This window comes from Pseudopipra pipra, chromosome 1, assembly GCF_036250125.1.
Source record: "Pseudopipra pipra isolate bDixPip1 chromosome 1, bDixPip1.hap1, whole genome shotgun sequence".
Lineage (NCBI taxonomy): Eukaryota > Metazoa > Chordata > Aves > Passeriformes > Pipridae > Pseudopipra > Pseudopipra pipra.
Genome location: NC_087549.1, coordinates 137,494,072 through 137,520,310, shown reverse-complemented (window position 1 = coordinate 137,520,310; position 26,239 = coordinate 137,494,072). Strand labels below are relative to the sequence as shown.

Here is a 26,239-nt window from a genome sequence, read left to right as displayed (position 1 = left end):
AGATGCGAGATATGAGTTGACTTTGAGATATGTTTTGACTTTAATAAGTCTTTTCACATATTCCTACTTGAATACTTGTGAGCAAATCAAGGAAATATGATCTATATAAAAAAACCATGAAGTAGTGCCTGACTAGTTGAAAAACTATGCTTAATATATTATTATCACACTGGAAGGACACATTACAATTAGAGTCCTACTTTGATACTGTAACAAAGAAGGGATTAAACAAGAACAGTGCCATATGCAAGATAAAATAATTACTGAGCTTTATTTGATGGTCGTATGACCTCATCTGACGTACCTCATCCAGGGTGGGAGATGACACTTCAAAATGGTATAAATAAAGAAGAAAAATTCAGAGATGTGTGACAAAATGATACAAGATTTCAAAATAAAATTAGTTTAGCATTTTTATTTTGTCATGAAAAAGAAACTGAGAGAAGAACACGGAAAATGAGAAAATTCAGTAAGTTAAATTGCTATAAAAAATGGTTATTCGATCCCATTGCAGGTAAGACAACATGCAGTTGGATTGATTTGCTATAAGGGATATTTAAAACTCAGAAACCCCTTCTAATTGTAAGGATACTCCAGCACTGGAACAGGTTACCTCAGAAAGTTGTGAAACCCCATCAGAATCCGTATTTACACCAAACAAGCCAAAACACGTCAGTGTACCTTACTCAGTCTTACAGCAGATAGATGGATAACATCACCTTTGAGGTCCCATCGTGATCTAAACTTTTGAGAGTCTCACTTTGCAGAATTCCCTCCTAGAGGGATTTTAAGTATCCGTGCAGTTATCAGAGAAGTGCCCAGCAGAGGGAGCAGGGCAATTACATATATTTTAATTTAACAGTAACTAAAAGTCACCCTGTCTGAGGAGTCCTGTGTCATAATTCTTATAACCTAAACTAGCTTTTGTAATTCAGATATTAATATATGGAACTGGGAGCTTCTAAGAAGGAATAAAATAGAGTCACTTTTACATGACACTTCAGCACACCTGCAGTTAACCAGAGATTGTAAATCAAATCTAGCCTGTGCATAATAAGTACAATTTACTGTATATTAAACTTAGTCTGAAACCTTTATTTCAGTTTGAAATGTATGGGGCACTGTAGTTCCTAATTTTGACTGATATAAGCAATCTTCAATCTAAAGCGTAATTCAGTCACAGAAACAATAAATGCTTTATAATTCCAGACAGTTCTCTCTACAGGCTTATATTTTGTCTGAAAACCTCTGTTCCTAAAAATCAATACCATTTCATCTGTAACATCTGTGGTGCAAAAGTAGTTTCTGCTTACCAAAAAGCTTTGTTATTCTGCTATAAATACGTAAAGATTGACTTAAATTGAGTTTTCACATCAAAAATTTCCTATTTCCACTCACCCTAGCCTGCATAGTTCAACAGCGGTTGGTTCATCACTTGCACAGACCGTAACAGCCCAACAGGCATTTCTTCGGACTTCTTCATTCTTAGAATGCAGCAGTTCAACGAGTGGTCCCAGTCCACCTGCATTTCTTAACTATGAAAAAGTGAAGACATTGCCACTTACCTCTTTCATCTATCCGAGCAAGAACAGCCTGTGAAATTCGCCTTCCAAAACATTCAGGCCTCGTAGACAACCTGTGCTGGGCTGGTAGAAAGGTCATTTGTGGGTAATCTGTGTTCCCGTGAGCTCTGCATAGGCTGGAGCTGAAGTGAGCTTCAGAGCAGTACAACACAGACATCCCTTCTGGCTCTGCCTTACTCTTCAGTTATTAGGCTGCGGTGTGGAACCTGAAGAGACTATGCAACCCAAAACTGCCACAGAGAGTTACACAGCCTTTTCTGTGTTCTGTTGCCTCCCAGCAACTAATTTACATCACAATACATTTGAATCTGTATTGCATGTGTGACAATCTTATTAACATCCTATTCTCTTGTGTGCTACAGTATCTTTCCTATACATGCTGGAGGAAATATTGCTCATTTGGATTTTCGAAGAGAAAGACATTTTAAGGACACTGAAAGAGGTAGATTAATTATCTGTGCCCCTTATTCATGTCCTAATTAACAAACTTGACCCATGAGAAAACCCCATCTTATGATTTATGAATGCATGTAGCATCATTCTTATTTATAAAAATACTATGACCAATTCATAAATAGCAAAGAGTTCAACTTGCTGGTTGTCACTGATCAAGGGATTAATTATATTTTGAGTTTTGTCTGAATTACATTTAGTTTGTGCACATCCAATATTTCATTAAGCAAGGTCAGATATTGCCATTCAGGCCTTGAAAGTGGGCAACAGAACACTGAGAGAGAGTAAAGATGACTGAACTTCTCATGTTCAAAGTTCAGCTGAAAGAAACCTTTAATGCTCCTTAACATGGGGATCAAGATACAGCCCTGATTAAAGCTCATGGAAGCCAATGAAAAGCTGCAAAGCATTAATTTGGGGCAAGCAAACACAGTAGTGAAAATACAAATTAAAGAAAGCCCTTTCCAAAATCTCATGAAAAACTGAGCTAAACTCAGTAGAACAAGCCTATGACAAAGATAAAAAAATCTAGAAAGCTCAAAACTTCTAGAACAGACACAAAAGATTCCAGGTTAATTTAACTCCGACCTCAGAATCTAGAAATGTTATCAATAATCACAACCTCAAAGAGTAGTTTTACCTCAGTTCTTGCAACAGCATCACAACCAAACACAGCCACAGCGAACGCTGCTTTGCTCTGCACTTGGCTGTTGGTGGAGTGCAGTGGTTCCACGAGGGCACTCATGATACCGTGGCTCTGGATGCTGACACGGGATGACTCTTGCAAGGCCAGATTTGTCAGTGCTGTAACAGCATTGGCAATGGCTCCATCTCTCTGAGCACTCAAGGTATTCACTAATGGCTCAATTCCTTCAGCCTCAGCAACGGCACTAGCAAAATAAAGGAGGGGAAAAATATTTGTTATTTTAGGACCATATTTCCTTCTTAGTGTGCTGTATTTACCAATTAAATTAGTATTATGTTTCAAGATTTAATTATGTATATATATGTGTGTGTGTGTGATTTATATATGACTCATGGTGTGAAGTTCAAGAGACACAACCTAAGCAGACAAACCAAGTCACAAACTTCTGGATTCTTTAAGTTACTACAGGATTCTTTCTGAAGTGTTGAACAAGTCAGTTAAATCCTGCATCTTCTTAAAGACGTGTGATTTTTGTATTTTAGTTCCAGGCAAATGTTTCTGCAGACATTTGCCATCACTTCTTGCCATAAACATTCTAGCACTACTTCTAATGAGGATTATAGTGCATGGAATGTCACATTTTTCTTTGTTCTGTCTCTGTAAATTTCTATTATCAGGTACCTAGGTAATATAAACATAGTCGACCAAGTTTCTGTCCTTCTTAGTGCAGTTCAGTGCAATGTAGGAATTACTGAGCTGGCTTTATACGAGTTAGACAGCAGGATAATAGCAGAGTCATCAGAACAGAGCTCAGGGCTGGCTATGACTATGATTCCACATTAACTAGTCTATCAACAGCAGATCCAGTTTAAATGTTCCCTCTGTTCCCATGGCTGAAGGGTGCTGCCTCTCAGCAGAGCTGAGATGAACGCTTGTGTGGCCAAGTTCTAAGCTAGGCATGCAAAACTAACCATTTCCAAATAAAACTGGTGAGTTTGTTGGGATTTTTTTTCTAAGGATCATTTCACAGATTTAGGTTAGAAAACATCCAAGGAAAAAAAACATAGCTGAAGAAGCACTACTAAGGAAATAGCAACTTTGGGCACGACACAGCAGAAGGTGCAGGGAGCTGCACTATTAGAGGATATATAATTTTACTTTGGGCTCATCTGTTAAACAAAAGTTGGCAATGGGAATGTGTAGATGGCAATTTGAATTTTCCCTGCAACTGCTTTTTATACCCTCTTTTAGTACATTTTACCTACATCAAAAACATAAAAAGCTCTTCAATGGAGGAGTGTACACTTATAAATTTTGCTACATTTCTGTGAACACATTAAATAAAAAGAGAAATCTGCATGTAAACATCTTTTATTGTAACAGCCTCTTACCAAAATCTGACTAACCTTTTGATAAGTTTCACAGTTACAAAATAAACACAAGCTTAGAAGTATCACATATAAAAGAAACCATTATACTATCAAAGACTGCCGGGGCATTGATGAAAACTAAAAACCATCAGGAATGCTGATAGTCACACTCCTATGCAAACAGGACAGAAAGCAGAATACATGCCAGCCTGTGCTATGTAATCCCATTACATGGGCAACATAATGTAGATCTTACTGTGAACTCATGTTAGTGCAAATATTTCCAGATTGTCACAGAGGGGGATGCAGGTGCTCCTGAGCATACCTGGAATGAATCAGCAGAGGCTAATGGGGTTTGTCACTCTGATCTCTGCCTCAGGTACAAGGCCATGGCAGCTCACAAATAGTGCAGGTGCATGGATCTAAGGAAGGCTGGCAGGCAGTAATTCCCACTTTGGAAAACCAGGGAAAAGGCAGCAATCCAGGGACTGAAGGTGAGCGGGCTTATTAGCTTGGGTGTGCGTTAAGATATAGGGTTAGTTTGGTGTTGGCTAATGAATCCGTCTGGAGCACCAGTAACTTTAATGCAAGCACTTCAGTCTCTGTTCAGAAGTGAGCTCCATGTTTTCAGATGTCCCACACTGCACTCCTCTGACTGTCTTCAGGTAGCTGGATTTCCTTTACCTTCCTTCCTTGACCAGATGAAGAAGATGTAAAAATGTTTTGTTTGGTGGGTTGCTTTTTTGTTGTTGTTGATTCGGTTTGGGTTTTTTACTTAGGTAAGGCCACTGTATTTCTACTGGTTAATACTGACTGTCTTCTCTTTGCCATGAAATTTTATCCAAATTTCCAGCTTCAGGACTTTTGTAGCTCTATCCAGGCTGCTGTATATGAAAAAATCCTGGACATGTTGATTGCACATGTAAGAATCAGCTATCCACCACATGTATCACGGGTTTGCTGGAAAACATCACATTCACAGCACATGTAACAATGTCACAATGTACCAGCTGGCAAAGTGTGGGAGAGACTCACATACATGCACATGGCCATACACAGTAAGGCATGTCCATAAAGTATCAGATTTACAGCATTACACAGTACATACACACATATCTTATGCAGGAAGGAAAAACCCCAAAAAACAAAACCAAACAGTTTCTCCTTTACGACGGATACAAAGAAATTCCAGGATTTATGGGACAGATTAACTACTCATGAAATGCATCACTGCATCTCACAGGTGTAGTATATCCAATACTTCTGCAGTAAGTACAGGACTTACTATTCCAATACTGCACCCAAGAATACATGTATTCTCCCACAGGAAATCCTAGTAAACATATCGTCCCTCACAGACTGGTTACAGAATGATACACAGCACTGAATGACGTAGCCAATCACATTATAAGCAGATTTACTATAATTTCCATAAAGCCAGCAAGTACACAAGCACTTAACAAAAGAGCAAGGTGACAGCTCCTCGTGTGTTCAGAGCTGACCTCAGCGAGGTACAGAGCACACCCAATTTTCTCAAGTGCCACTCAACTTCAAAAAGGTTGAGAACCACTGATTTAGAAGATCATACATATTTATTTCAGATCTGTGTTCTGCACAGACTCATTCTGAATCACAGTTTCAGGAGTATAGTTTAATCAAGTAGAACGACTGATCACAAGGCAAAAAGATTTTGTTAGAAGTGACGACAGCAGGGAACAGGAGCTGAAGGTAACCAGTACCTTTGAGAATATGTTTTTAAGAGGCCATGAACATCTGATGCCATGCTTTGTTCTGATAACAGGGACACATATAGAAGAGATTCTGAGGGAAGAAGGAAGAATGGAGAATCCACAGTTCAACTCAATCCTACTCCACAGCCCTCCGGAGAACATAGAAATAGCACTGTCACCCTGGGCCACGGAGCCTGACCTCAAAAGGGAGCTGAAAGAATGAACATGCTTAAGTTCTTAAGGTGCTGAAATAATACAACATTAAGATCTAAGTATGGAGGTCCTTGTTCCTTTCCATCCTGGGCAGAGGCATGGACCGTGTAATTCTTTTATTATAAGGCAACAAAAGTTGGAGGAAGTTTTTACCAGCACTGTCTTTGCTTAACGCAGAGCAGCCGCAGCCTCTCTCCCTGCCTCCAGAACACTCTCCTTCAGACACATCCTGCTGAGACAGTGCACTTTATCAGTGTTCCCACTACAGAACTACATCCTCAAGGAAGAAGTGTGCCTTGCTTTAGCTGGAAAAAAGTGTCCGCTTTTTGATGTGGAAAAGGAGTAAATTATATAAATCTACAGGATTTTTTCCCCTCCATGTTGTGTAAATATTCAAAATACATTAACTTTCCTAAATACGGAGAAAAAAGGTTAGGTTAAAGGAAAGAAGACAATGACGAGGGAAAAAAAAAAAGATGTTGAATTTGCAACATCACTGGTTTTTGTTCAAAAGTGGAAGCTGTCTATCTGAAATACAAACAACAAGAAAAAACAGACAAGATAGGTGTAGGAGTTGCAGAGCTTAAATTACATTTAAAATAATTCAAATGTTATGAATTATAAGCCCATATTATGATCATTAGAATGCCTAAACTAACAGGCATTTACTTTAACCCTAAGGACCTTAACCAGGCTCTTTAGTGAAACAGTAAAATTCTGATTACAATTGGATTCCAATTACTGTATTCGAGAATAGGTAAAATATTTTTCCCAAGTGTCATTGGAAAGACAAATATTAAAAGGTCAGATAATAAATATTTAATTTATTAATTTTAAATATACATTGTAACATGTTATTAACAGATAGTCTCGATTTAAGACTAAAAGAATAAATGCTGAAAAGTGAAAAAAACAAACATTTTCTTTACTGCTTTTACTGCAAAAATAAGTTAAACATTGTCAATAAAATCATTACCAAAAGTTTCACAAAACAAACTTTTTTTTCAGCAGATACTTTGGGGATTTATACGAATGTGGCTGAACTGAATATTTTGTTGCTTTACGTGTCTGGGGTGCAACAGGAAAGTTCCGATGTTGTTAACAGTGTTGTGAAAACAATAATCAGTAAAAATTTGACCAAAACTCTGGGGGTTTATTTTATTTTTAGGACTGTAAGCATTTTAGGGCATGAACCACCTCTTTGTTGGCATCATAGTAAGCATAATAGTTCTGGTCTGTGACCAAGCCTTCTAGCCAGGGCAAGAAAAATAACGGATTATTTACTTAGTGCATAGGGAATGGTCCAGCTAGCTTTTCCTCCTGAAGAGAAGGTCTAGCCTAAGGGAGAAAGAAACTAATAGTGTTCAAAGAGCTGCCAGAAACCCTTGAGACTGCCCCCCAAACCTCCAACCTAAACGACCTCCCAGGGAGGGGAGATAGAGGGGAAGAGCAGTGATGCAGCTTGACACCACTGTTTGCTCTGCATTTTCTGAATTTACACTAGTGAGATTGACACTTCATAAAAATGATAAAGTATGTTTGGTTTTGCTTCTTCTACCACAACTGAACATAAACTGGTTTATATTAAATTATATTTTTATTTGCTTCTATGCTGTTTACTCCCCCCTTCTGACTGAGGATTTAACATAATTTCTGCTCAGAAAAAATTCAGATTTTTCCTCCTCACAAAAGCCATTGGACTCCTTAGGGACTTCATTTTTTTCAAATGTGTTTTCAACTGCATGTTTAATTTCTGTGTAAAATTACTGTGATTGTGTGTGAGGTGCTTAGCTAGCCATTTATGGCTGTGCATATCTCATTTTCATACATAATTGCATGTAAATTATGCATAAGAATTATGCATCTAATTACATATACATTTTTTAAAATCAACTCTATCTGTTGTTAAATCGCATGACTTCTTTTTTCACACATGGCATTTTTGATCCAGCTCTCTTATGCAATTTCTGAGAAAGAATATCATAACCAGAAGTTTGATAAGAAATAGCTTCCTTTTTATCCCTTAAATGTATTAGTACTCTTCATTTGCCTTGTTATGCCAGCAGAATACACACATCCAATAAATGTCTTCTGCATTTAGCAAAAATTTCACTTTGTGATTTAATTATTTTCAAAAGCAATTGACTGTTGTATATAGTCACCTGTATTTTATTTAAAAACTAATATTACTTCCGTTTTCTTCACTATACAAGGGAAATTAATGTCAGTATGTTTATTCTGAGTAAGAGAACCTAGCACAGGAGACTCTGATCTACAATTTGAGGCCCCTTTGTGCTCCAATAAAAATACTGATGATATCAACAAACCATATTAATTTTTCATTTCAGGAACTGAACCTTCTATTTCTATTTTATAATGACAAGTAGCTTGTTAAAACATCAACAAACCCAAAACTCAATAAACCTCACAGTCTGGAAGCAATAAAACCTTAAACTGTCTGGGTTAGCAGAGACTTAATACCTGACTCTCATTTAGCAACTCACAGAGATATTCTAATGTCTGAAACTGAATTCATCTGACAAAGTTACATAGATCTCAGTTCTAAAACTGCAGTATATTTAATTTAAAATATCACAGGCACATTGGTAATGAGCTATCTGTTCATATCTGAGACTTTCAACTATAATATTATTTGCAACCTTTGTTAAGAATTTCTGACACTTCCACTATTATGTGGAAGGCTTGAGATTCAGCAATAAAAACTCTTTTTACTCCTGAAAGATCCCATGTACCTTCGGTCAGGATAAGCTAATGAAAAAGACACCATCCTCCTCTCCCTTTTTTCTGATCCAAGAAGTAGTGCATGCAAAAATGAGTAACTCAGCACAAATATTGTGAGCCTGGAGCCCACACTGTTACAGAAGCAAAATAACAGGGAATATGCAGGTGTTGCCACAGCAACCTTCATGGAGGTGTAAGGGAAGGAAAGAAAATGCCAAATCAGGGTCCTCACAACAACTCTTCTGAACACAGGGAGTGAGAATATGGTGGCTTTTCTTCATCTTTGGAAGCACCAGCTGAGGAAGGACAAAAAAGCTGTGCCAAGTCAGTCTCTACACACAGTACTTTGGACTGTGAAACCTCCTGACATCTTTCACTTCTGGATAACTCTTTTCTGGATAACACTGAACTTATCTCAAATGTCAGGAGACTGTTTTGCCTTGCTAAAAGCTCAAGCTCTTACAATGATTCAGATGGGAGAAATCTATGCTTTTAGTTTTCTCTCTTAAAATTACATCTGTAAGAAAATACCCATATACTACTATGTTAAGATAAAATTACTGAGGTTGCATGTCAAAATGCTAAAGTTACTTGTGAAAGCTTACTTTTACCATCTTATGTATAAGACAGTCCAAGTAGACAACATGCCACAGTCAGTGCACAGGTTGAATTCACAGCATGGTCAGCCATAACCCTGCAATTTCCTAACAGACACTTAAAATAAACAAATTCACACCACAGTAAAGTTAAAAGATACACTTAAAAAATTTGCATTTAATTTAGAAATATACTACAAAGAAAATGCGCATGCAAAGCACCAATAAATTTGTCTGAAATTTACTCATAAGCAAAATAACCCTTGCCACTTTAAATTCATAAAAAGTATAATTTATCTCAGTGCGTGCCACTGAATGTCACTGCAGGGATACACACTCAAGGGTAATCATTGTACTTTGCCACTAGATGAAAGAAAGTTTTCTCTCCCAGGTTTAGAAGTCTCCATCGGGGAAGAAAAATGTTTCACCTGATCCCATAGAAATCTACCATGGGAAGTTATAGGTCCTCCAAGTGACATGGAAGTTACGTATGCTCCAAGTGAAATTCCAGCCTTCCATGGCTAAGATAGTGATCATACTGCAAGGCTTAGAAGGTAGGGGAGTACAAACAGCCCAAAAGATTTTGCTATATCAACAAGGACTTGAATTTCTACGTAGTTATCATTATCCCAATTCAATTCGAAGTGTTCTGTTTTCTGTCTGAACCTATTTTGGATATACTTAGGTTCCCATCCACTTCAGGATGCAGTGACATGAGGTCTGTGTTAGATAGAGATGAATGCTCTGTATTGGTCTTTGTCTTCATTTGCCTGATAGGCAACAAAGTTAAAAACAACAGCAATAAAAACCCAAAAACTCCAGGAAAATGCATAAGAATTTTGGTTTTTTGTAAAAGAAGAACTGTACTGAGACCAAAACACAGTTACAGTGTCAGTGTACAGAGGGAGTTTTCCATACAGCCACACTTTCACAAATGTAAGAGAAAAATACAACAGCTGGCTGTACAAAACATTTGTCACCTGCCAGCAGGGCATGATTCAGGGTACTGTCCATGGGTTGTGTATCAGTCATCTGATGTGATGTTAAAGTCTTAAGAGGGAACACATTTCTGAATGACATCCCAGCATTAGGACTTAATTCAGTTTTTCTGTCAAGGGAAAAATTTACCATAAAACATTTTGCAGTTTTCAGTGGAAGTCAATATATAACTGACTGTGTTGGTTTTTTATTTATTTTTTATTAGAAAGTATCCCCCACACTATGGATATACAGTAAGAGAAAAGAAAAAGAGGGAGCTGTTCATGGCATGAGATAACTCTTTGTATTTTACAGGCTGCAGCAGAATGAATACTAATATAAAAAATAATAGCACAAACCACAAAAACCCAAAAATCCCTTTACCTTGCAGCACATGAGCTCAAAAATATAATTCTGACACTAGGGGTCAGTATTAAAACATATTACATCTACACAATACCGCCAGCAGCATTCTATTGTTGATTTCCTCCTTCGAAAAAAACCAACTTATGTCATAAAGAACTATAAAACCATAAAAAAGACAAATCCTATAGTAGATTACCACCTATTTATGTTATTAAATGTAGCTCTCGTGCTAGAAATTTATGTTCCTGTTCTCATAAATTAACACATATATTCATGCAAATGTATTACCTTACGTAATATCGATGCTTCAATATTTATATGAATTAGGTTCCATCTACAGTCTTGAAAGAGAAAAGCTATTATTAAGTTTTCCATTTTTTAATAGGGAAGATTACTACCTAATGGTATTACTACCTAATGGTAGTAATCACTACTTCCTAATAATAACAACAATATTTTGAATGTAAGAACACTGGACGTTCTTTAAATTCATTCTTTGACAGCCATACCCATCTTACAAACAGTAAAAAGTCTGTTGTGGGTACTGAAAATCTCAGTTTAAAAAGGTGAGAGACTCTCACTACAGGTGAGCATTATCCACATGGAACAGACTGAGGATGTATTTTGAGTCATTAGATCAGTGTATGAATTTCAGTTTGGAATAGATACAACGTCCACTGAAGTCAAGGGAACAACTTGCTTTCTCCTCGCTGGGCACTGTCCATAACCAAAAAGTTTCCAACCCATCTTCCTATCCCAAGCTACTCCCAGATCTTGAGAATCTTGATACATTTGAGAAAGCATACATTCAGATGCCTGGAACTGCTTATATGGACATAATTGTGAATGTAAATAGATCCATTGATTCCTGTGAAGAATTTAAGAATTTAAAAAACATAAAATTTGCTGATTAACTGGCTAAGCTTGCTAAATGTTGGGATGATACTTTGCTATCTTAAATCCAGATATAATACAGAAATATATCAAATGACACTAATCATAAACCCCAGGAGAAATATTCTGCCATATGATAAGTCTGTCATGTACCACAAATTCCTGCAGCAATTGGTACAGATGAAGAAAAACCATCCCTTTCCTTCTTCCCCCAGACCAAACTCTAACTGAATGCTATAAATTTTGCACTTAAAATAAACAATTTAGGACAAATATTATTGAGGCTGTTAATTAGTTTTCACATCCAGTACCCAGTTCTAAATTCCAGAGCATATGTTTTTCTTTAGTGGCAAATCCATTAGGTGCCCAGAATTCAGACACTCCCAGATTTATGAAGGCAGCTATTAGAAATGGCATTTGTGCTACAACAATACTGAAGAAAAGAGCTGGTCAAATTAATGTCTGACTAACTGGTATGTTTGAGATCTTATTTCTACATGCTACTTCTAACTAACATCATATTCATATTTAACAGAATTAGCTTACCCTAAACACATGGAAAGCAAAAATAATTGATTATACCTTAAATGGGAAAAAATAGGCAGAGGCCGAGATAAGACCTTTGTAGCAGGGTTAGATGTGTGGCACACAATCACTTATTTTCCTGCCCAATAGATGACGCTGCTGTTTCTTTGTTCCCGTGTAATTGCTGGATTTGTGCATCACGTCCTCACTGAACTGACTGTGCCCACATCGCCCTATGCTTGGACACAGCAGAAACAGGTTTCATGGATTCTTAAAATGGCATTTTGTTGTACAAATAAGTGTACACAGTTTTCAATAAAGCAAGTTAATGTTCTGGATTAAAAGATGGGATGGAAAAAATGGATGCAAATACCCGGCTGAACATCATTCTCTTTTTTTCCAGAAGCAGACCACAGAAACAAATTCTGACATATATATACCATGGATGACCTCGGAACTATATACACATAGGGACATAACATGTTAGAGTAAGTACATGGGATTTTAAATTGCAGTATACTTTGCAAATTTATTTAGCCTAATTATTAACAAGTTTACAGAGAAGTTATTACCAGTATAGAGCAGCATTAAAACTCTATCCTTACATTATGATAAAATTCTTATAAAAGCATCATCTGGGGGAATCAGTCTGTAAACTAATGAGGCATTTGACCACTGTGGTTTTTTCTATGTGCTACTGAAGTAAGACACAACAACAGCTCTGCAGCACAAAGTTAAATGCTGAAATATTTTAGAAGTTATTTATAATAATTGTTATGTATTCTGGTAGAGATCATATTGAAAATCCATGTTTTCCAGCAAACCTGAAAACTCAAACCACTTGTATGGGACTCATGTTCTCTTCTGCTCTAGATCTTTGGTTAAAATACTCTGGTAGGCAGAGCAATTCATTAATTTATTTATTTTTGCCAAATTGTGGTTGCTGGAGGACTTGTATGAAATGACAAGCTGGTCTCTGTCCCGTTCATCGTGAACAGGTGTTCTAATTACCAAATCTCCACCATATTTGACACCTTTATTAGCTGTCTCAGTTAAGAAACAAAGGATTGATTGGGCAGGGGTAGAGAACTAGCCTTTCATTGCTGTGGGGAAGCACCTAAAGGTCAAGGTTAATATACATTAGTGGGGGGTAGTATTGCCCATTACCTATGCTGTTCTTGTGCCATTAATCAATGGAAGACTTTATCTTTATGAGCTAGCTATTGTGGGAGCCTTAATTACACACAATTTGTTTTAAATTGTATTTTTTTCCATATTATATGAAAAGCAGGCTACACTTCTTGAGCAAATATTCCTAACAAGAACAACAAATCTCCAGCAAAAATAGTGATGTCTTGTACTCAGTTTATATTCTGAAATATATACTGTATAAAATGAAAGGGCAAGGTACACATCCTTCAGTCAATGTAATACATACAAAAATGCTCATGAAATGAAATATGGCAGAACGCATGTATATCAGTTCAACAAGATTGAATTTCTGACTAGTCAGTAAAAAGTGAAAGCATTTACAGCAAATAGTCTTCCCCATTTCTGTGGCCATTATGTTCTTGGCACATAAGGTCTACCTGCTACTACTACCTTTATGATTTAATATTCTTGGAGGGTTTATAACAAGAATCTAATACATAACCAATAAAAGAGTGCTAGTCTCATTAGTCTCATTTGGGATCAGAATATTGTCAACATAATTGCACTGCAAAGTCACATTATTATAAAAGTGTATCAGCATCTTCATTATATAGACACTTATTTTCAGTGGCGTACAAACACATAAAACACTCTAGAACGAAATATGATTACGGTGACTCAATCTGGAATTAATTTTCTCCAAACTATTTTTATTTCCTATTACGTGTATGTAAAATAAATACGGGCCAGATAGTCAGTCAGTGAGCTGGAACTATACCAATCTGTATCAGCTAAGGGTTCAACACTATATATTTGTCTACAGATCCTAGTCACACTTATACCCTTCTATGACTTATTAATGGTTTCGATTTAGGAATGAAGCTTTGAAGTAATTATATAATCACATGGCATTCATCCAATATACATATTTAATGTAAATTATTGCTTCCTGATTTTCACAGAAGACATGTGATTAGATTATCTGGTGCTTCCATATTGTACTTGAAGCTGGATTGCAAAGAGAGAGAAGTATATGTGAGCCACCTTTACAATTTCCTGACTCTGCCCAGCAAGAAACAAATATGGACTTCATTATAATGCAGAGGAACAGAAACAGCTATTTCCCTGCCTGAGGTCTCAGAGAATTGTTCCAGCAGTTGAGCTAAACAATGTCCTGACTATCTCCTTGGCAAAAGAAATGGAATGAGTTGGCATAAGCTGCTATACCAACTCAAAAATCCCTTTTCACAATGTGAAACCTCAAAGGGCTGCACTACGAAAAACAGCTGTAGCAGAGCTGAAAGTTTGACCCCTAGACTCCAGTACTGTGCTCATTTTATGTGTGTATGACTCCCACTGACACCAACTGAAGAGTCCAGCACATGAGGAGAGCAGAGTATCAGACAAAAAAAAAAAATCTACTATGTGAATCTGAGAACAGAGTATTATTCTCTTGCATCAAATTATGGCTCCATCTGGTAACATTAAGTGAATACTGGTGACTATTAGAGATGAATCAATAAATTGAAACAAATAATTTATTTTGTGAGTTATTTTATTTTTTCACTTCAAAGAATGCCTGTGAATTGATTACAACTTTCTTAAGTATATTCCAGGAAACTTCTAAGGAATTTTATTTTATGGTTTGTAAGTTACATGTGATTGCTCGCATACGTCACACACTGCTCTGTTTCTTTTCCCTGAACAGGATTTTTAATAGAGTTGGGATAACAAAACTCTCCAACTGACAGCGGAATTTAGTTGATACAATTGTTTGGGAACATATAGTCAGCTAACCATCCTTTGTTAGTTATTTTGGATACTGAAGTTACCTTTCTTTTCTTTCAGAGAATGCACTAGAAGCATTCTCCATTACTTAGGAAACAACAACAAAAAAGAAAGACCAAGACAATGCCAATATTCAGAAGATCTGAGAGCTATCTCCATCAAAGACTGGATTTAGATCAGTCAAAAAAGTTGTGTGAACCATAAAATTTTAAACTATCTTAATGATTTGGAATTTAAAAAAAAATTACACATCAAATGCTTTAGATTATAAGGCATATTTTGCTCATATGTTCTCTTCAAAACATGATTTATATCTCTGCTTTCATTACATCTGCTTCATACCTTTCCTTGATGAAGCAAACGTTAGTAGAGACAGCATAACTCTTGTAACACTGATGAGAACCAACCTATTCCAGATGACTCATAAGAACCAAAAAGCACCTTACAGTCAAATTCAAACAGCCCTGCCTATCCCGGGATAAGGACAAGACAAGGCATTTTTAAAAATCAAAATATTATCACTTGTGTTCAGATTACTGTTTTAAATAATAATTCAATTATTGCAGACTCACCTTGCATTACTATGACTGGCTTCTGTCAAACTAGCTAATGCTGTCACTGCAGCTTCTTTTACCTCTTCATTATCACTACTTAGCAACTGTACCAGCTGGGGAATCCCTTTGAAAAAAACAATTGTATATATGAACCTTTAAGTAAACCATGGCAGTCTCCTAATAAAAGAAAAAGCACAAATTCTCAGCTCATCCTTTCCCACCTTACTTACCCTGGAGTCCAAGCGCACATTTGCTCTCTACATTCTTACACATGGCAGAAATTGCTTGGGAAGCAGCAACTTTAACTTCATCATTGCCAGTTTTCAAAAGGTTTAGGAGACATTTCTCAACCTCTTCCTCATTTAAGATTTTTCTGATTTCAGCTTTAAACAAGAAATAACAATAGCATTAATCAGCATTTGTTTTCCAGATCAGTGAAAGGACATGAATTTGATTTCATACAGTTGCTCAAAATACTTGGTAACAGGGGCATTGGCTGTTTAGAAATGTGCATAAAGGACCTGAGCCAAATCCTATTATAGAATATCCTGAGTTGGAAGGGACCCACAAGGATCATTGAAGTCCAACTCATGTATTAGACTTCAGTGAACTCTGAATCAAGCCCAAACGATGGCTATTAAATACAGCTTCAAGCATACACAGCCCAACAGAAGGCAAAGTTTGTTCTCTAAAAGACTTTAAAACCGCAGAATGTATACAGGCTTGATGGAAATAGCTTTTCCAATTCAACAGATCAGACTTAGTCAGGATCATGCTTAACTCCAGTTTATGCTAACAAAGTCCAAATGCATAAAATTGAAGAACATACTAGTAAATGTACAATTGAACTTGGTGGAGTATCGGTTACCATACTGCAAAAGCCAACACACTGATACAAAGCCAAAAAAAAGGCAAGAGGAGTTACAAAGAAAATTTTAAATTCTGCACAGCTTGTAGTTCTTCATCAACACACAATTTGCAGAGAATTTCAATTTTGTAGTTTAGCCTGGTGACACAGGGCTCCCTGCTGACCTACTCTGCGATGACTGGCAGCAGCTGGGAAGGACACAGATGTTCCCTTCCTCTACACAAGTAACAACACACAGCTTTGACAAAGTATTGACAGACATCTGTATGTAGATACTAACAAACTAATAAACTCCCTCATCCCAAAATGGATGAGATCAGAAATCCAGGTGTTTGTTAGAAAGAGCCCTGAGTGAAACTTTCTTATCCAGAAAGGCACTGGACAGCACAGAAGCTGTACAGTGATGAGGGTCAATAAACATTTAACCATATGCATAATTTAAAGCAGATTAATTACATGCTTGAAGTTCTATCTAAATGGTAGAATTTTTGAATGTATTAAAAAAAATCATGAACTGAGAAGTCAGTGGGACTTCAACACATGTAGAAATTTTACCAATGCTTACTACTGCTCTCAGGGATCTCTCCCTTGTTTGGACTGTCATCCTCCAAATAAAAAAAATTTAAAAGGAAAGGAAAATATCATAAGTATTCTTTTAGATAAATCTGAATCTATAGTGAATAACAGTAAACAAATACAAGTCCGCAAAGTCAATGAAAAGGGAATTTGACTGAAAATCTAGTTACAGCAGAAATGACTCAATGCACGTAGGTGAGATGGCTACAGTTGCTTTCTTCTCCCTAGCTCAATTTTAAACATTTTTAGAATCATCACTTACACAAATGAAACCACAAAGCAAAGATGCAACAAATAAAACAGAGAGGATTTTAAGTGTCAGCAGAACCTTGGCCACAACCTTGATGCATATTGGCCAGCTCTCAAGAGAAGGCCTTAATTGGGATTAGAGACCATTTTGAGAAGTTATCAAGTATGCCACTGACCTGTTGCTTAACAAAGTAGTCCATAATCCCTAATAATGATCTCTAGAGGTTCTTCATGACTCAGTAATTTAGTTTTTGTACAGCAAGTTACTTATTACTATTCAAATTTTCTTTAAAATTATTCTTGCTGTTAAAGGCAGCTATAATGATGAGTGTTTCATTTTAAAGATAATTGATGCCTATATGAAATAATAATATGAATAATTAATTTGGATGAGTGAAAATAGTGATTTAAAATTTTTTAAACAGAAAAATATTTTTTTGATAATGTGGAAAAAAAGATTTTGAATTTGAACTTATGGCAAAGAGTATCCACATATATTTAGGTAGCTAGACCGATGAAAATTATTAATATATTAACAATCCAGGAACCAATTCTATATAAGGGATGAATATTTTCTGATAATCCTCTCTGTTTGTATGAATTGTTCCTTTGCTTCCATTGCTACAGAAAAGAAAGAATGCACAATTGAAAAGCATCCTTTCTACTTAAGTACTTCTCATGTGAGTGCCAACACCATTTTTACAGTGATGACTTTCTTAACCCCTAAGTGATTTGAATACATTGATTTAACATGAAGCAAAATACTCAAGCACACACAACTAAGAGTTTGGAGTACTAACAGTTCTGTCCAGTTTTTCATGCATTGACCCCATTGTGAGATAACCTTTGTTTTTCAATATATTTTCCTATTTGCCTCAAAATCATGATCAGAATTCTACTGATCGCCTATTCAGGTCACTGCCACCACTTTATGGAATTATTTATACCAATTTCAAATGAAAAAAGAAGTTAATGTTAAATAGTACCGTGAGCTCTCACTTATCTTGAGTTGAGATAACCCAGATAAACGAAAATCTGTATTATAAAACGCATATGGTAAGCAGGCTACAGAGCATGTTTAGTGTGCTCCCTTTCGAAAGGATTTGCACTGAGATACAGAGAAAGAACGGGGAGAGGTTCAAACCAGAAGTTTGGCAGAGTGAGGCCAAGCCCAGGTGAGCATGATCATCACTTTCTCCATACATACTCTATAGCATTTTGCTGTTGCTGATGTGTCTGGCATTGACAGGGGAAATCAGGCCCTCCTTAATCAACAGTCCAGATAATCCACTCACAAACATTCAATAATTTATAGCATTAAATTATATTTTGCCTTCTGAAATGACTGCATTATTTGCTGGGCAAGGAGGGAATCACAGTATAATTCACCACTATAATTCTGAGCATACAAAATAAAATCATCAATAAATTAATATATTAAATTCAAAATTATGTACTGAACAAAAAAAATTTTTAGGGGCAAAGGCATAATGATTATGTATAGAAATGTGATCAATTTTAATGTACTTAAACAGAGCAGCAGCCTAAAGATGCTATTTCAAATTGAATATCATGTTTGTACCACGTAATCTATTCTGATATTGAGAATAGCTCTTAAGGGATAAATCTATCTTATAACACCACCACGAGTCCCTTTGCAAAGGGCTGAAAGGGACATAAACCAAAACTGTTTGCTATGATCACATCTATCAGGAAAAAAACCCCATCAAAATTAAATTCCATCTGTCAACAATAATAATAATTTCAAAACCAGACACTGCTGTAAACTCAGCTTCCAGGATTAAAAAACCAGCTCGATACATGTTCTGTCATTCCAGAAGGAACTTTTTCATTCCAATGAAAAGCAGTACTCTTATTTCCCATGTATGCAGGAAATGTTGGTAAATTATCAAACCTGAAGAATGTCAGCTACTCTATGGCTATGGCAAATTTAATGGAAAAGTCACTACAGAACTTAGAGTTGTGTTGTATTATTTTGGATTCACATCAAGGCAAGTACTAGTACTGTATACGTTAGTGTTGCAGTTTGGATAGGCTGTTTAGTATGTTTACAACCAGAATCCAATCAAACAAACAAGGACTGCAAATATTTCTGTTTTCTTTTTGCACTTGGGCTATTTCTTGTAATGGCCTCAATGCCACTTTTCTTCCCTCTGGAAGACTGACAGTAGCCCTGTGTATCTGGAAAATTCAATGCTTCTGGGGGCCACACTGAGCAGCGAGTTTACTGGATTGTGTTTTCTCCTGCACCAGGACAAGTATCCCTTTGTCTAACTGGGTGTCACCAAAATTCTACATCTTGAAAGCAGATATTTTAAATGTTCTTTTCATCTATTTTCCCAGCTTGCTGTATCCATACCAACTGTCATAGGCTGAAGAAGAGAGCAAACCTTTATAATGAAACCACATTGACTCCATTTGTAAAGAAGCATGACAAGAAGATGCATCTTCACTGACGGCAACATCCCATGATATAAGATCATAGGCAGTACTGTAATATATTATGTGTAGTTCTTGCCACCGTGCTTTAAAAATGTGTTCAGACATGCTTCTACTAACAGCTGCTAAAATATTAGGCCACAAAAACTGAAAAAAAAGTGTGAAAGAGGAAAAGAAGGCTATGCTTATTTGAAAATAAATATGATAAAGGAGTAAGATGCAGTAGAAAGCAGTAGGAGCAAATATAAATCTGCTTAGCATACACCTTATAAGCCTGTCACAGGACTATAAAAATGATACTGACAGTCCTAAGTAGCATAATAAAATAACAATACAGGAAAATACACAAAAAAATACTGGCATAAGAAGGTTCCTTCCTATCTTTGATACTTGAACATTAATAAAAACAATCTTCAGTGACTTGCAAAGCTTCCAACAGATAATGATGAAAGCACAGAGAAATCCACAGAATACTAGGAAAGGCAGATTCCACTCTTTTTGTGTATCATTTGCAATCCAAATAATTACAAACATTCATGATGTCAAACTAAGCAAGGTGAGAAAAGAATTGGTAAGACAGCATGGGGAGAGAAGAAAGGAAGTCTGAAATATTGTAGAAAGGAGAGATTATTTTACCCATGTATTAAATTAAATAACATATTTTTAAAATACTCATCAGTTAAAGCCATGATTCAAACACAAAGTGCCAGAAATATTAATGAAATATTTAAGCTCTACTGTCACAGTTCTCTCATAAGAATCCCTTGAAAGAATTAAAATCTTCTATAGACAGAAGTATGTTATTAGTTACATCGTATTTTTTTACACAACACTACTTGCACATGTTGCAACTCAGAAGCCAATATATGGAAAGAATTTCAAATGTAGCTTGATTAAAAGACCATCCTGGTGGGCAAAAATGATGAGCATGTTCTGCCTAATTCAGAATTCCTTGGTGAATTAAAGAAAAGTACATAAAAAAGAACTATAGGATGAATAATTATAAAAAGATTACAATGAAACTATTTAACTCCCCTGAGAATATTAATCTACAAGCCATTTGAAAGGTTTTCTTTCAGACCCCTGTTAAAGAAATTTGTATTTGAAATTGCCTGACATTTAGACGAGCAGCTGAATGCCAGATGAAGTCTTAACTGATAGTGGTGAGAAAGTGCCAGCAAAGGTGGCTTAAGATGGCAGTTACCTGGCATCACTAATCAAAAGACAAAGATCATATTTTCAAAGTTCCATTTTTCTTTGAGAACAGCATTTTGCAAGAATATATTACATTTAAAAATAAATTGAAGCAAAATCTTAAAATTTTCTCATATATACATATATATATATATATATGTAAAACCTAGCACAAGTACTATCCTCAACCAGGTAAGACAACCTCATTCTGGATAAAAATTTACTTCATAAACAATTTTATGTCCATGGAGTATTGAAAAGTCACATACAGTCACAAGCTGCTTTGGTAATCGCCTTTGCTGCATTCTTCTGAATATCAGGAACAGTAGAGACTCCTAAAAGTGATAGGAGTTTTTTAAGGCCTCCTGTCTGCTGAATCAGTTGCAGAGTATGCACATCTTCAAGACAATTTCCCAACACAGCAAGAGTTTTGATGTGTAGATCACTCAGTTCCTAATAAAGAAAAAAACCCAAACAAATAACCTTCAAATCAGGATTAAAATATCTTTGGCTTTTAAGTTTGTAGGATAATTGTTATAACTTTCTTTTGGACAGTTTGTTCATACTGCAAAGAACATATTTTCATATTCACATTTTCATCTAATTTATTTGATGATGCCTTGGGATGCAACACAATTTATCAAAACCACTAAAGCCTCCAGAAGTTTCTCATTTACATCAAAGTGGGTTAGACAGGTACTTGTCATGTTAAAATTTCAAAAACTTCACAAATTTCTCTATGCATTATGTCCCATGGTGACACCTGAACTCAAGAAGCACTAAACTGAATATCATAATAACATAAACAATAACATTTCCAAGGTAGAAAATTATGTCTAAGGCCATCGATATCAAAGTAAATTCAGGAAAAAAGGATCAGTGTTCAAACTAGGAACCAGCACCAGAGTTCTATATATAATAAAAAAATTTGAGAAAACATCATATAAAAAGCTATATGGTGAATTTTTCTGATATTTACAACAGTTCGAGAAATGGACAGTAAATGCAAAACAGTATTTATTACTAAGAGCAATAAAGCACTAAAACAAATATAAATACTTCAGTGAATCCCTTTGCTTCCTTTCTTAGTAAGCTAGGTATCCTAGCCTATTGTATTTCTATCATAGTTCACTCCAAGTAAGGAACTCTTTCTTCTTATTTCACTCTTCCATAACATAAGTAATATTTTCTCATTAGTCACACAAACATTAGTAGCAAGAACGAAAAAACTTTTAAAGCAAGTAAACTGTACATTGGTTTCCAGTATCTTCAGCAGGCAATCTAATCCGTTTTTTTCTCCCAGTATTATCCTGGTTTCTCTGTCTTTGCTAATTACTTCTAAGGTTTGAAGGGCTAACAACTGAATAACTGGGTATTCAGATTCCAGTAGTTCCAGCAACGGTGGAATTACATTCAGTTCACTAATTGCAGCACGGTTTTGAAAATCCTGCAGTAAAATATTCAACAAATAAAGTTAGTGATAGAGAATATAACAATACATCCACTCCTGACTTTACAGAAAGAACACCAAAAGTCTGATTTCTGACATCAAAAAATTAGTCAATACTCCAGAGCTTTCAGTTCTGAAGATTTCTTTCTTTTGAGCTAAAAATCAAACTGAATATAGTCAAGCCCCGTGAACCTTAAATTCTAGGAGTTTTTTTTCAAGACTGAAGTACACACTACAGAATCTAGTTCTGTCTAAGGAAGCCCATTTATTCTTGGTTTCACCATGTTTGTCTCAACACAAATGTTTCTTTGAGGAAGTTTTTTAAATTTAGTTTCACCATTTTTGTTTACTCAGTGGATGGAAAAGTTTTTTGCACTCAACTGTGGTTGCCTGGTTATATCTTCCTTTTTTTTAGTAATTATATTTAATTTAAAATTTCAACTTTAAACAGAGAATGTGCAGCTTAATAAAAAGACAGCAGTTGATTATATTAAAATAGAAAATAAATAAATAAATTACAATTTGCTTTTAAATAGCTTATTGCACATGTGCAGCATGCAATTATCCTTATCAATATAAGCAAGCACCAGGTGCAGTTATCCAGATATACCCTGCAACAAAGACAGCGAGATAGTAAAAAAGGAGAAAGAGTAGAATGTGATTCTGAATAGACATGCTCTGATGCCCCAAAAGAGATAGAGTTATAAACTGAATTCATTATTGAATTGATTCGCTTAAGCCATGGAAGAGGACTGCCATACAAATGCACCATTCTTTTGCTAAGCAGCATATGGATGACATTAGTGCTGAGTGTGAAAGTAGCCAATAACAAACCTATTCCTCCCAGTATGGAAAGTAGCTGTTGACAGCATTCACCTATCATTAAAAATATGTTCAAAATTGTGCTATGGACCTGCTGGTCAAATCAAGACACAATGCAATTGGTAGTTCTTTAATTTACAGGATTATTCCAGCCTTTTGGATGGACAGATTATGACTCTCATTACCACAATTAGCATTTTCCAACTGAGAAAACAAACTCCTATTTAATTTAAAAAATCTAAATCTCATTCTGATTATACTTATACAGCAGCACACCACAGATAATTGCATCAAGTTCAACAGAATTAGAGGCAAATCAGCTATATTCATAACTAATTTAACATTCATGAGATTGAGTGTGATGGTTAAAATACACTGATGGACATTGGGAAGTAAAGGAAACAAGTATTTTAAAATTATTTCCCCCACAGAGGATGTCAGGGGTGGGGTGGGGTGGGGGTTGGGGAGGGAAGTGCCTATCTGCCTTTGTAAGTTAAAGCAACAAACAACAGGAAACTTTACCTGTACCAGAAGGTAAATACATTCAAGTGAATTCTTCTGAACGTCAGGATCAGGGCTACCTAGCAGTCTGATAAGTGGTTCTAATCCACCTTGCTCAAATATTTTTACTTTAGTAGTACATTCAACAGCCATATGTGCTAGACAGAGAGTAGCAAACTCATGGATAACTACATCTTCTACAGGGAAAAAGAACAAACATTTTGATCAAGTTTTATTCAGCACAGAATATATTCACTAATCCAGTGGTTTAAAATATTATTTGAAGTCAATAAATAATAGCTGTTAATCCTACCTGATGTCTCCATAAACATGTTGCTCCATCCATACAACATAAAACACTACTCAGTGAGTAAGAGCTACTCCTATAAAAGCATTTACCTCTTTAACATGTAGTAGGACAAATCATAAGTTACAGGGAAGATTTTATGAAATTGTCTGTTCAAATGCAATCATAAATTATTTCTCACTGTACTTTAGCACAAGGAATGAATACTGCACAAGGTACCTTCCGGCGCCAGCTGTGATATAAGTGGATTTGTGACATCCAGTTCCCTCAGTAACTTCTTGACATTATCTACAATGAAATAAATACAAATATGAAGTCTCTCATTTGGCAGTGTTGGCTGAGTAAAGAGGAGAATCTGCTCCAAGCAAATGTACTTATGGTTACTCCCTGAGTGACAAACAGATCTGATTGGGAAAGACACACAACTGAAGTTATACCAAGATTATAATAGGCCCAGACAAAAAATAGAAGAGACTTTCAAGTACCAGATGACACTCTTTGACATGTGATATATATGAACTTCCTTAATATTTTATTGAAACTTTACTCAAAATACTTGCATCTAGCAGGTTCTGATTAAATATTGCACAGTTTTAGTTGCCAAAGAAGTCATATCCAAATAGCTTAAATTATTTGTCATTAAAGTTATCAAACTAAAAGCAACCTCTCCATTATTTCAAGCCACGACTTTGCAATTTCAAGCTAATGCCAGCCCACACTGCAAATGGAAAACATGAATTACATAGGTCTTATTAAAATCACAGTAAAGACTTTCAGAATGAATTTTTATTGTTGTTAATGGCAAACTAGCAAAACCACAACCATTGGATAAAAAAAATCAAATAACAGCTATTGGAACAGACTTTGTGTGATCTTACAGGGCAGTGTTGTCATTATCAACATATTACAGCGTTGATATGTAAGAAAAAAGGTATGAGTTTAATTTACTTTTAAATAAAGAAACAATTAAGATGTAATATAAATGGAAGATCTTTGCCCATTCAAATTCATGCTTGTGCAGCAGCATGGACTATATGCTAATGCTGAGTTGAAAGGAAGGTAAAGAGGGTAAGGTCCAGTGCAGCATGAAAAGCAGGTAGCAGTTGATGAAAAGACTTAAGAGTGGTTGGGACATCACAATGGAATACAATTGGGTAGAACATCCACCAAAATAACACCTGATTAATTACAGTAATTAGATATAGGTCTATAAAGCACTGTAAAAATAGCAGCCACTGAAACTCAACCTCACATCACTTACTCACTATTCTGGGCCATTAATATAGGATTTTTTCACATGAGTCAGCTCCTTGTTTTGATGAACACACATTCAAAAATATTTATAAATTGAAACTCTTACGATTAGAAGCCATGATGCCAAAAACCATGATGGCATTTCTGCGTACAATGGGATCTTCATGTGAGATGAGTTTATACAGATGTTCCAATGCTCCAAGACCAAGAAGTGTCACTTTGTTTTCATCACCTGAAGAGGAATTGTGTTAAAAGCCCAAGAAAAAATGCAACAACCTCACAGTTCTACTGTATCAAAGTAAAACAGCTACTTTTATTGGACAGTAGAATCAAAAAACAAAGGCCTGACAGGGCCTTGGGAGATCATGTAATCTATACCCCAAATAAATATGTGTCAGAGTTTCAAGGATTAATAATATCTAAGATTAATTCACATTTGTAAAGCAAAGGATACTTCTGCCCATTGGACACTCCACTCATTTGTTAGAGACTGCAATGGTAGTACAAAGGACAACTTTCTATTTAGCAAAGTACAGGTGAACAGTATCATTAAGAACCTCATTTTATTCAGTATCATTAAAAACCTCATTTTGTCTTCCTCTTTTCTTGCCTCCCAATTCTGTTTTCCTCAAAATAACAGTTAATTAATTCAGTGTATCTTTACTATCCCTCAATGGAAGCAACTACCAGGATTTGGAACACTAAATCCTAACTGAGATTTCTACCACCTGAGAATGGAGCACTCTGTACCTCAATAGGTGCTGGACATACAAAGAACAGAGGTGTTTTGTGTGATTACAACCTTCCATTCCTGATCACTCAAAACACACACACACAACCCAAGAAACAAAATCCGAATCCTACTCCCATTCCCAGTTCCCACAACAGCTTTATAATTCATTTTCTAACGAACTATGCCTATTCTTTCTGTCTACAAGCAAGGAATGTAAGAGGAAACTGGAGAACTA

The 26,239-nt window shown here is 35.9% G+C and overlaps 1 protein-coding gene and 1 long non-coding RNA gene across 11 annotated transcripts in view; one reads left to right on the top strand and one right to left on the bottom strand.

Annotated features, from left to right (window-relative positions):
- Positions 1 to 26,239, bottom strand: part of ARMC3 (armadillo repeat containing 3) — a 57,958-nt gene that overhangs the window by 13,810 nt on the left and 17,909 nt on the right. For all 10 annotated transcript variants that reach the window (XM_064635243.1, XM_064635287.1, XM_064635304.1 and 7 more), the window contains 9 exons: positions 25,378 to 25,503; positions 24,237 to 24,305; positions 23,732 to 23,907; positions 22,190 to 22,384; positions 21,207 to 21,390; positions 15,821 to 15,973; positions 15,609 to 15,714; positions 2,677 to 2,926; positions 1,399 to 1,535 (listed from right to left, as the gene is read on the bottom strand). In XM_064635243.1, the coding sequence (XP_064491313.1) occupies positions 1,399 to 1,535; positions 2,677 to 2,926; positions 15,609 to 15,714; positions 15,821 to 15,973; positions 21,207 to 21,390; positions 22,190 to 22,384; positions 23,732 to 23,907; positions 24,237 to 24,305; positions 25,378 to 25,503 (1,396 nt within the window). The remainder of the gene's footprint in view (positions 1 to 1,398; positions 1,536 to 2,676; positions 2,927 to 15,608; positions 15,715 to 15,820; positions 15,974 to 21,206; positions 21,391 to 22,189; positions 22,385 to 23,731; positions 23,908 to 24,236; positions 24,306 to 25,377; positions 25,504 to 26,239) is intronic.
- LOC135402295 (uncharacterized) lies at positions 1,514 to 9,328 on the top strand. The gene is made up of 3 exons (XR_010425075.1): positions 1,514 to 2,025; positions 4,432 to 4,546; positions 5,854 to 9,328. It is a non-coding gene; the product is annotated as an uncharacterized LOC135402295 (long non-coding RNA).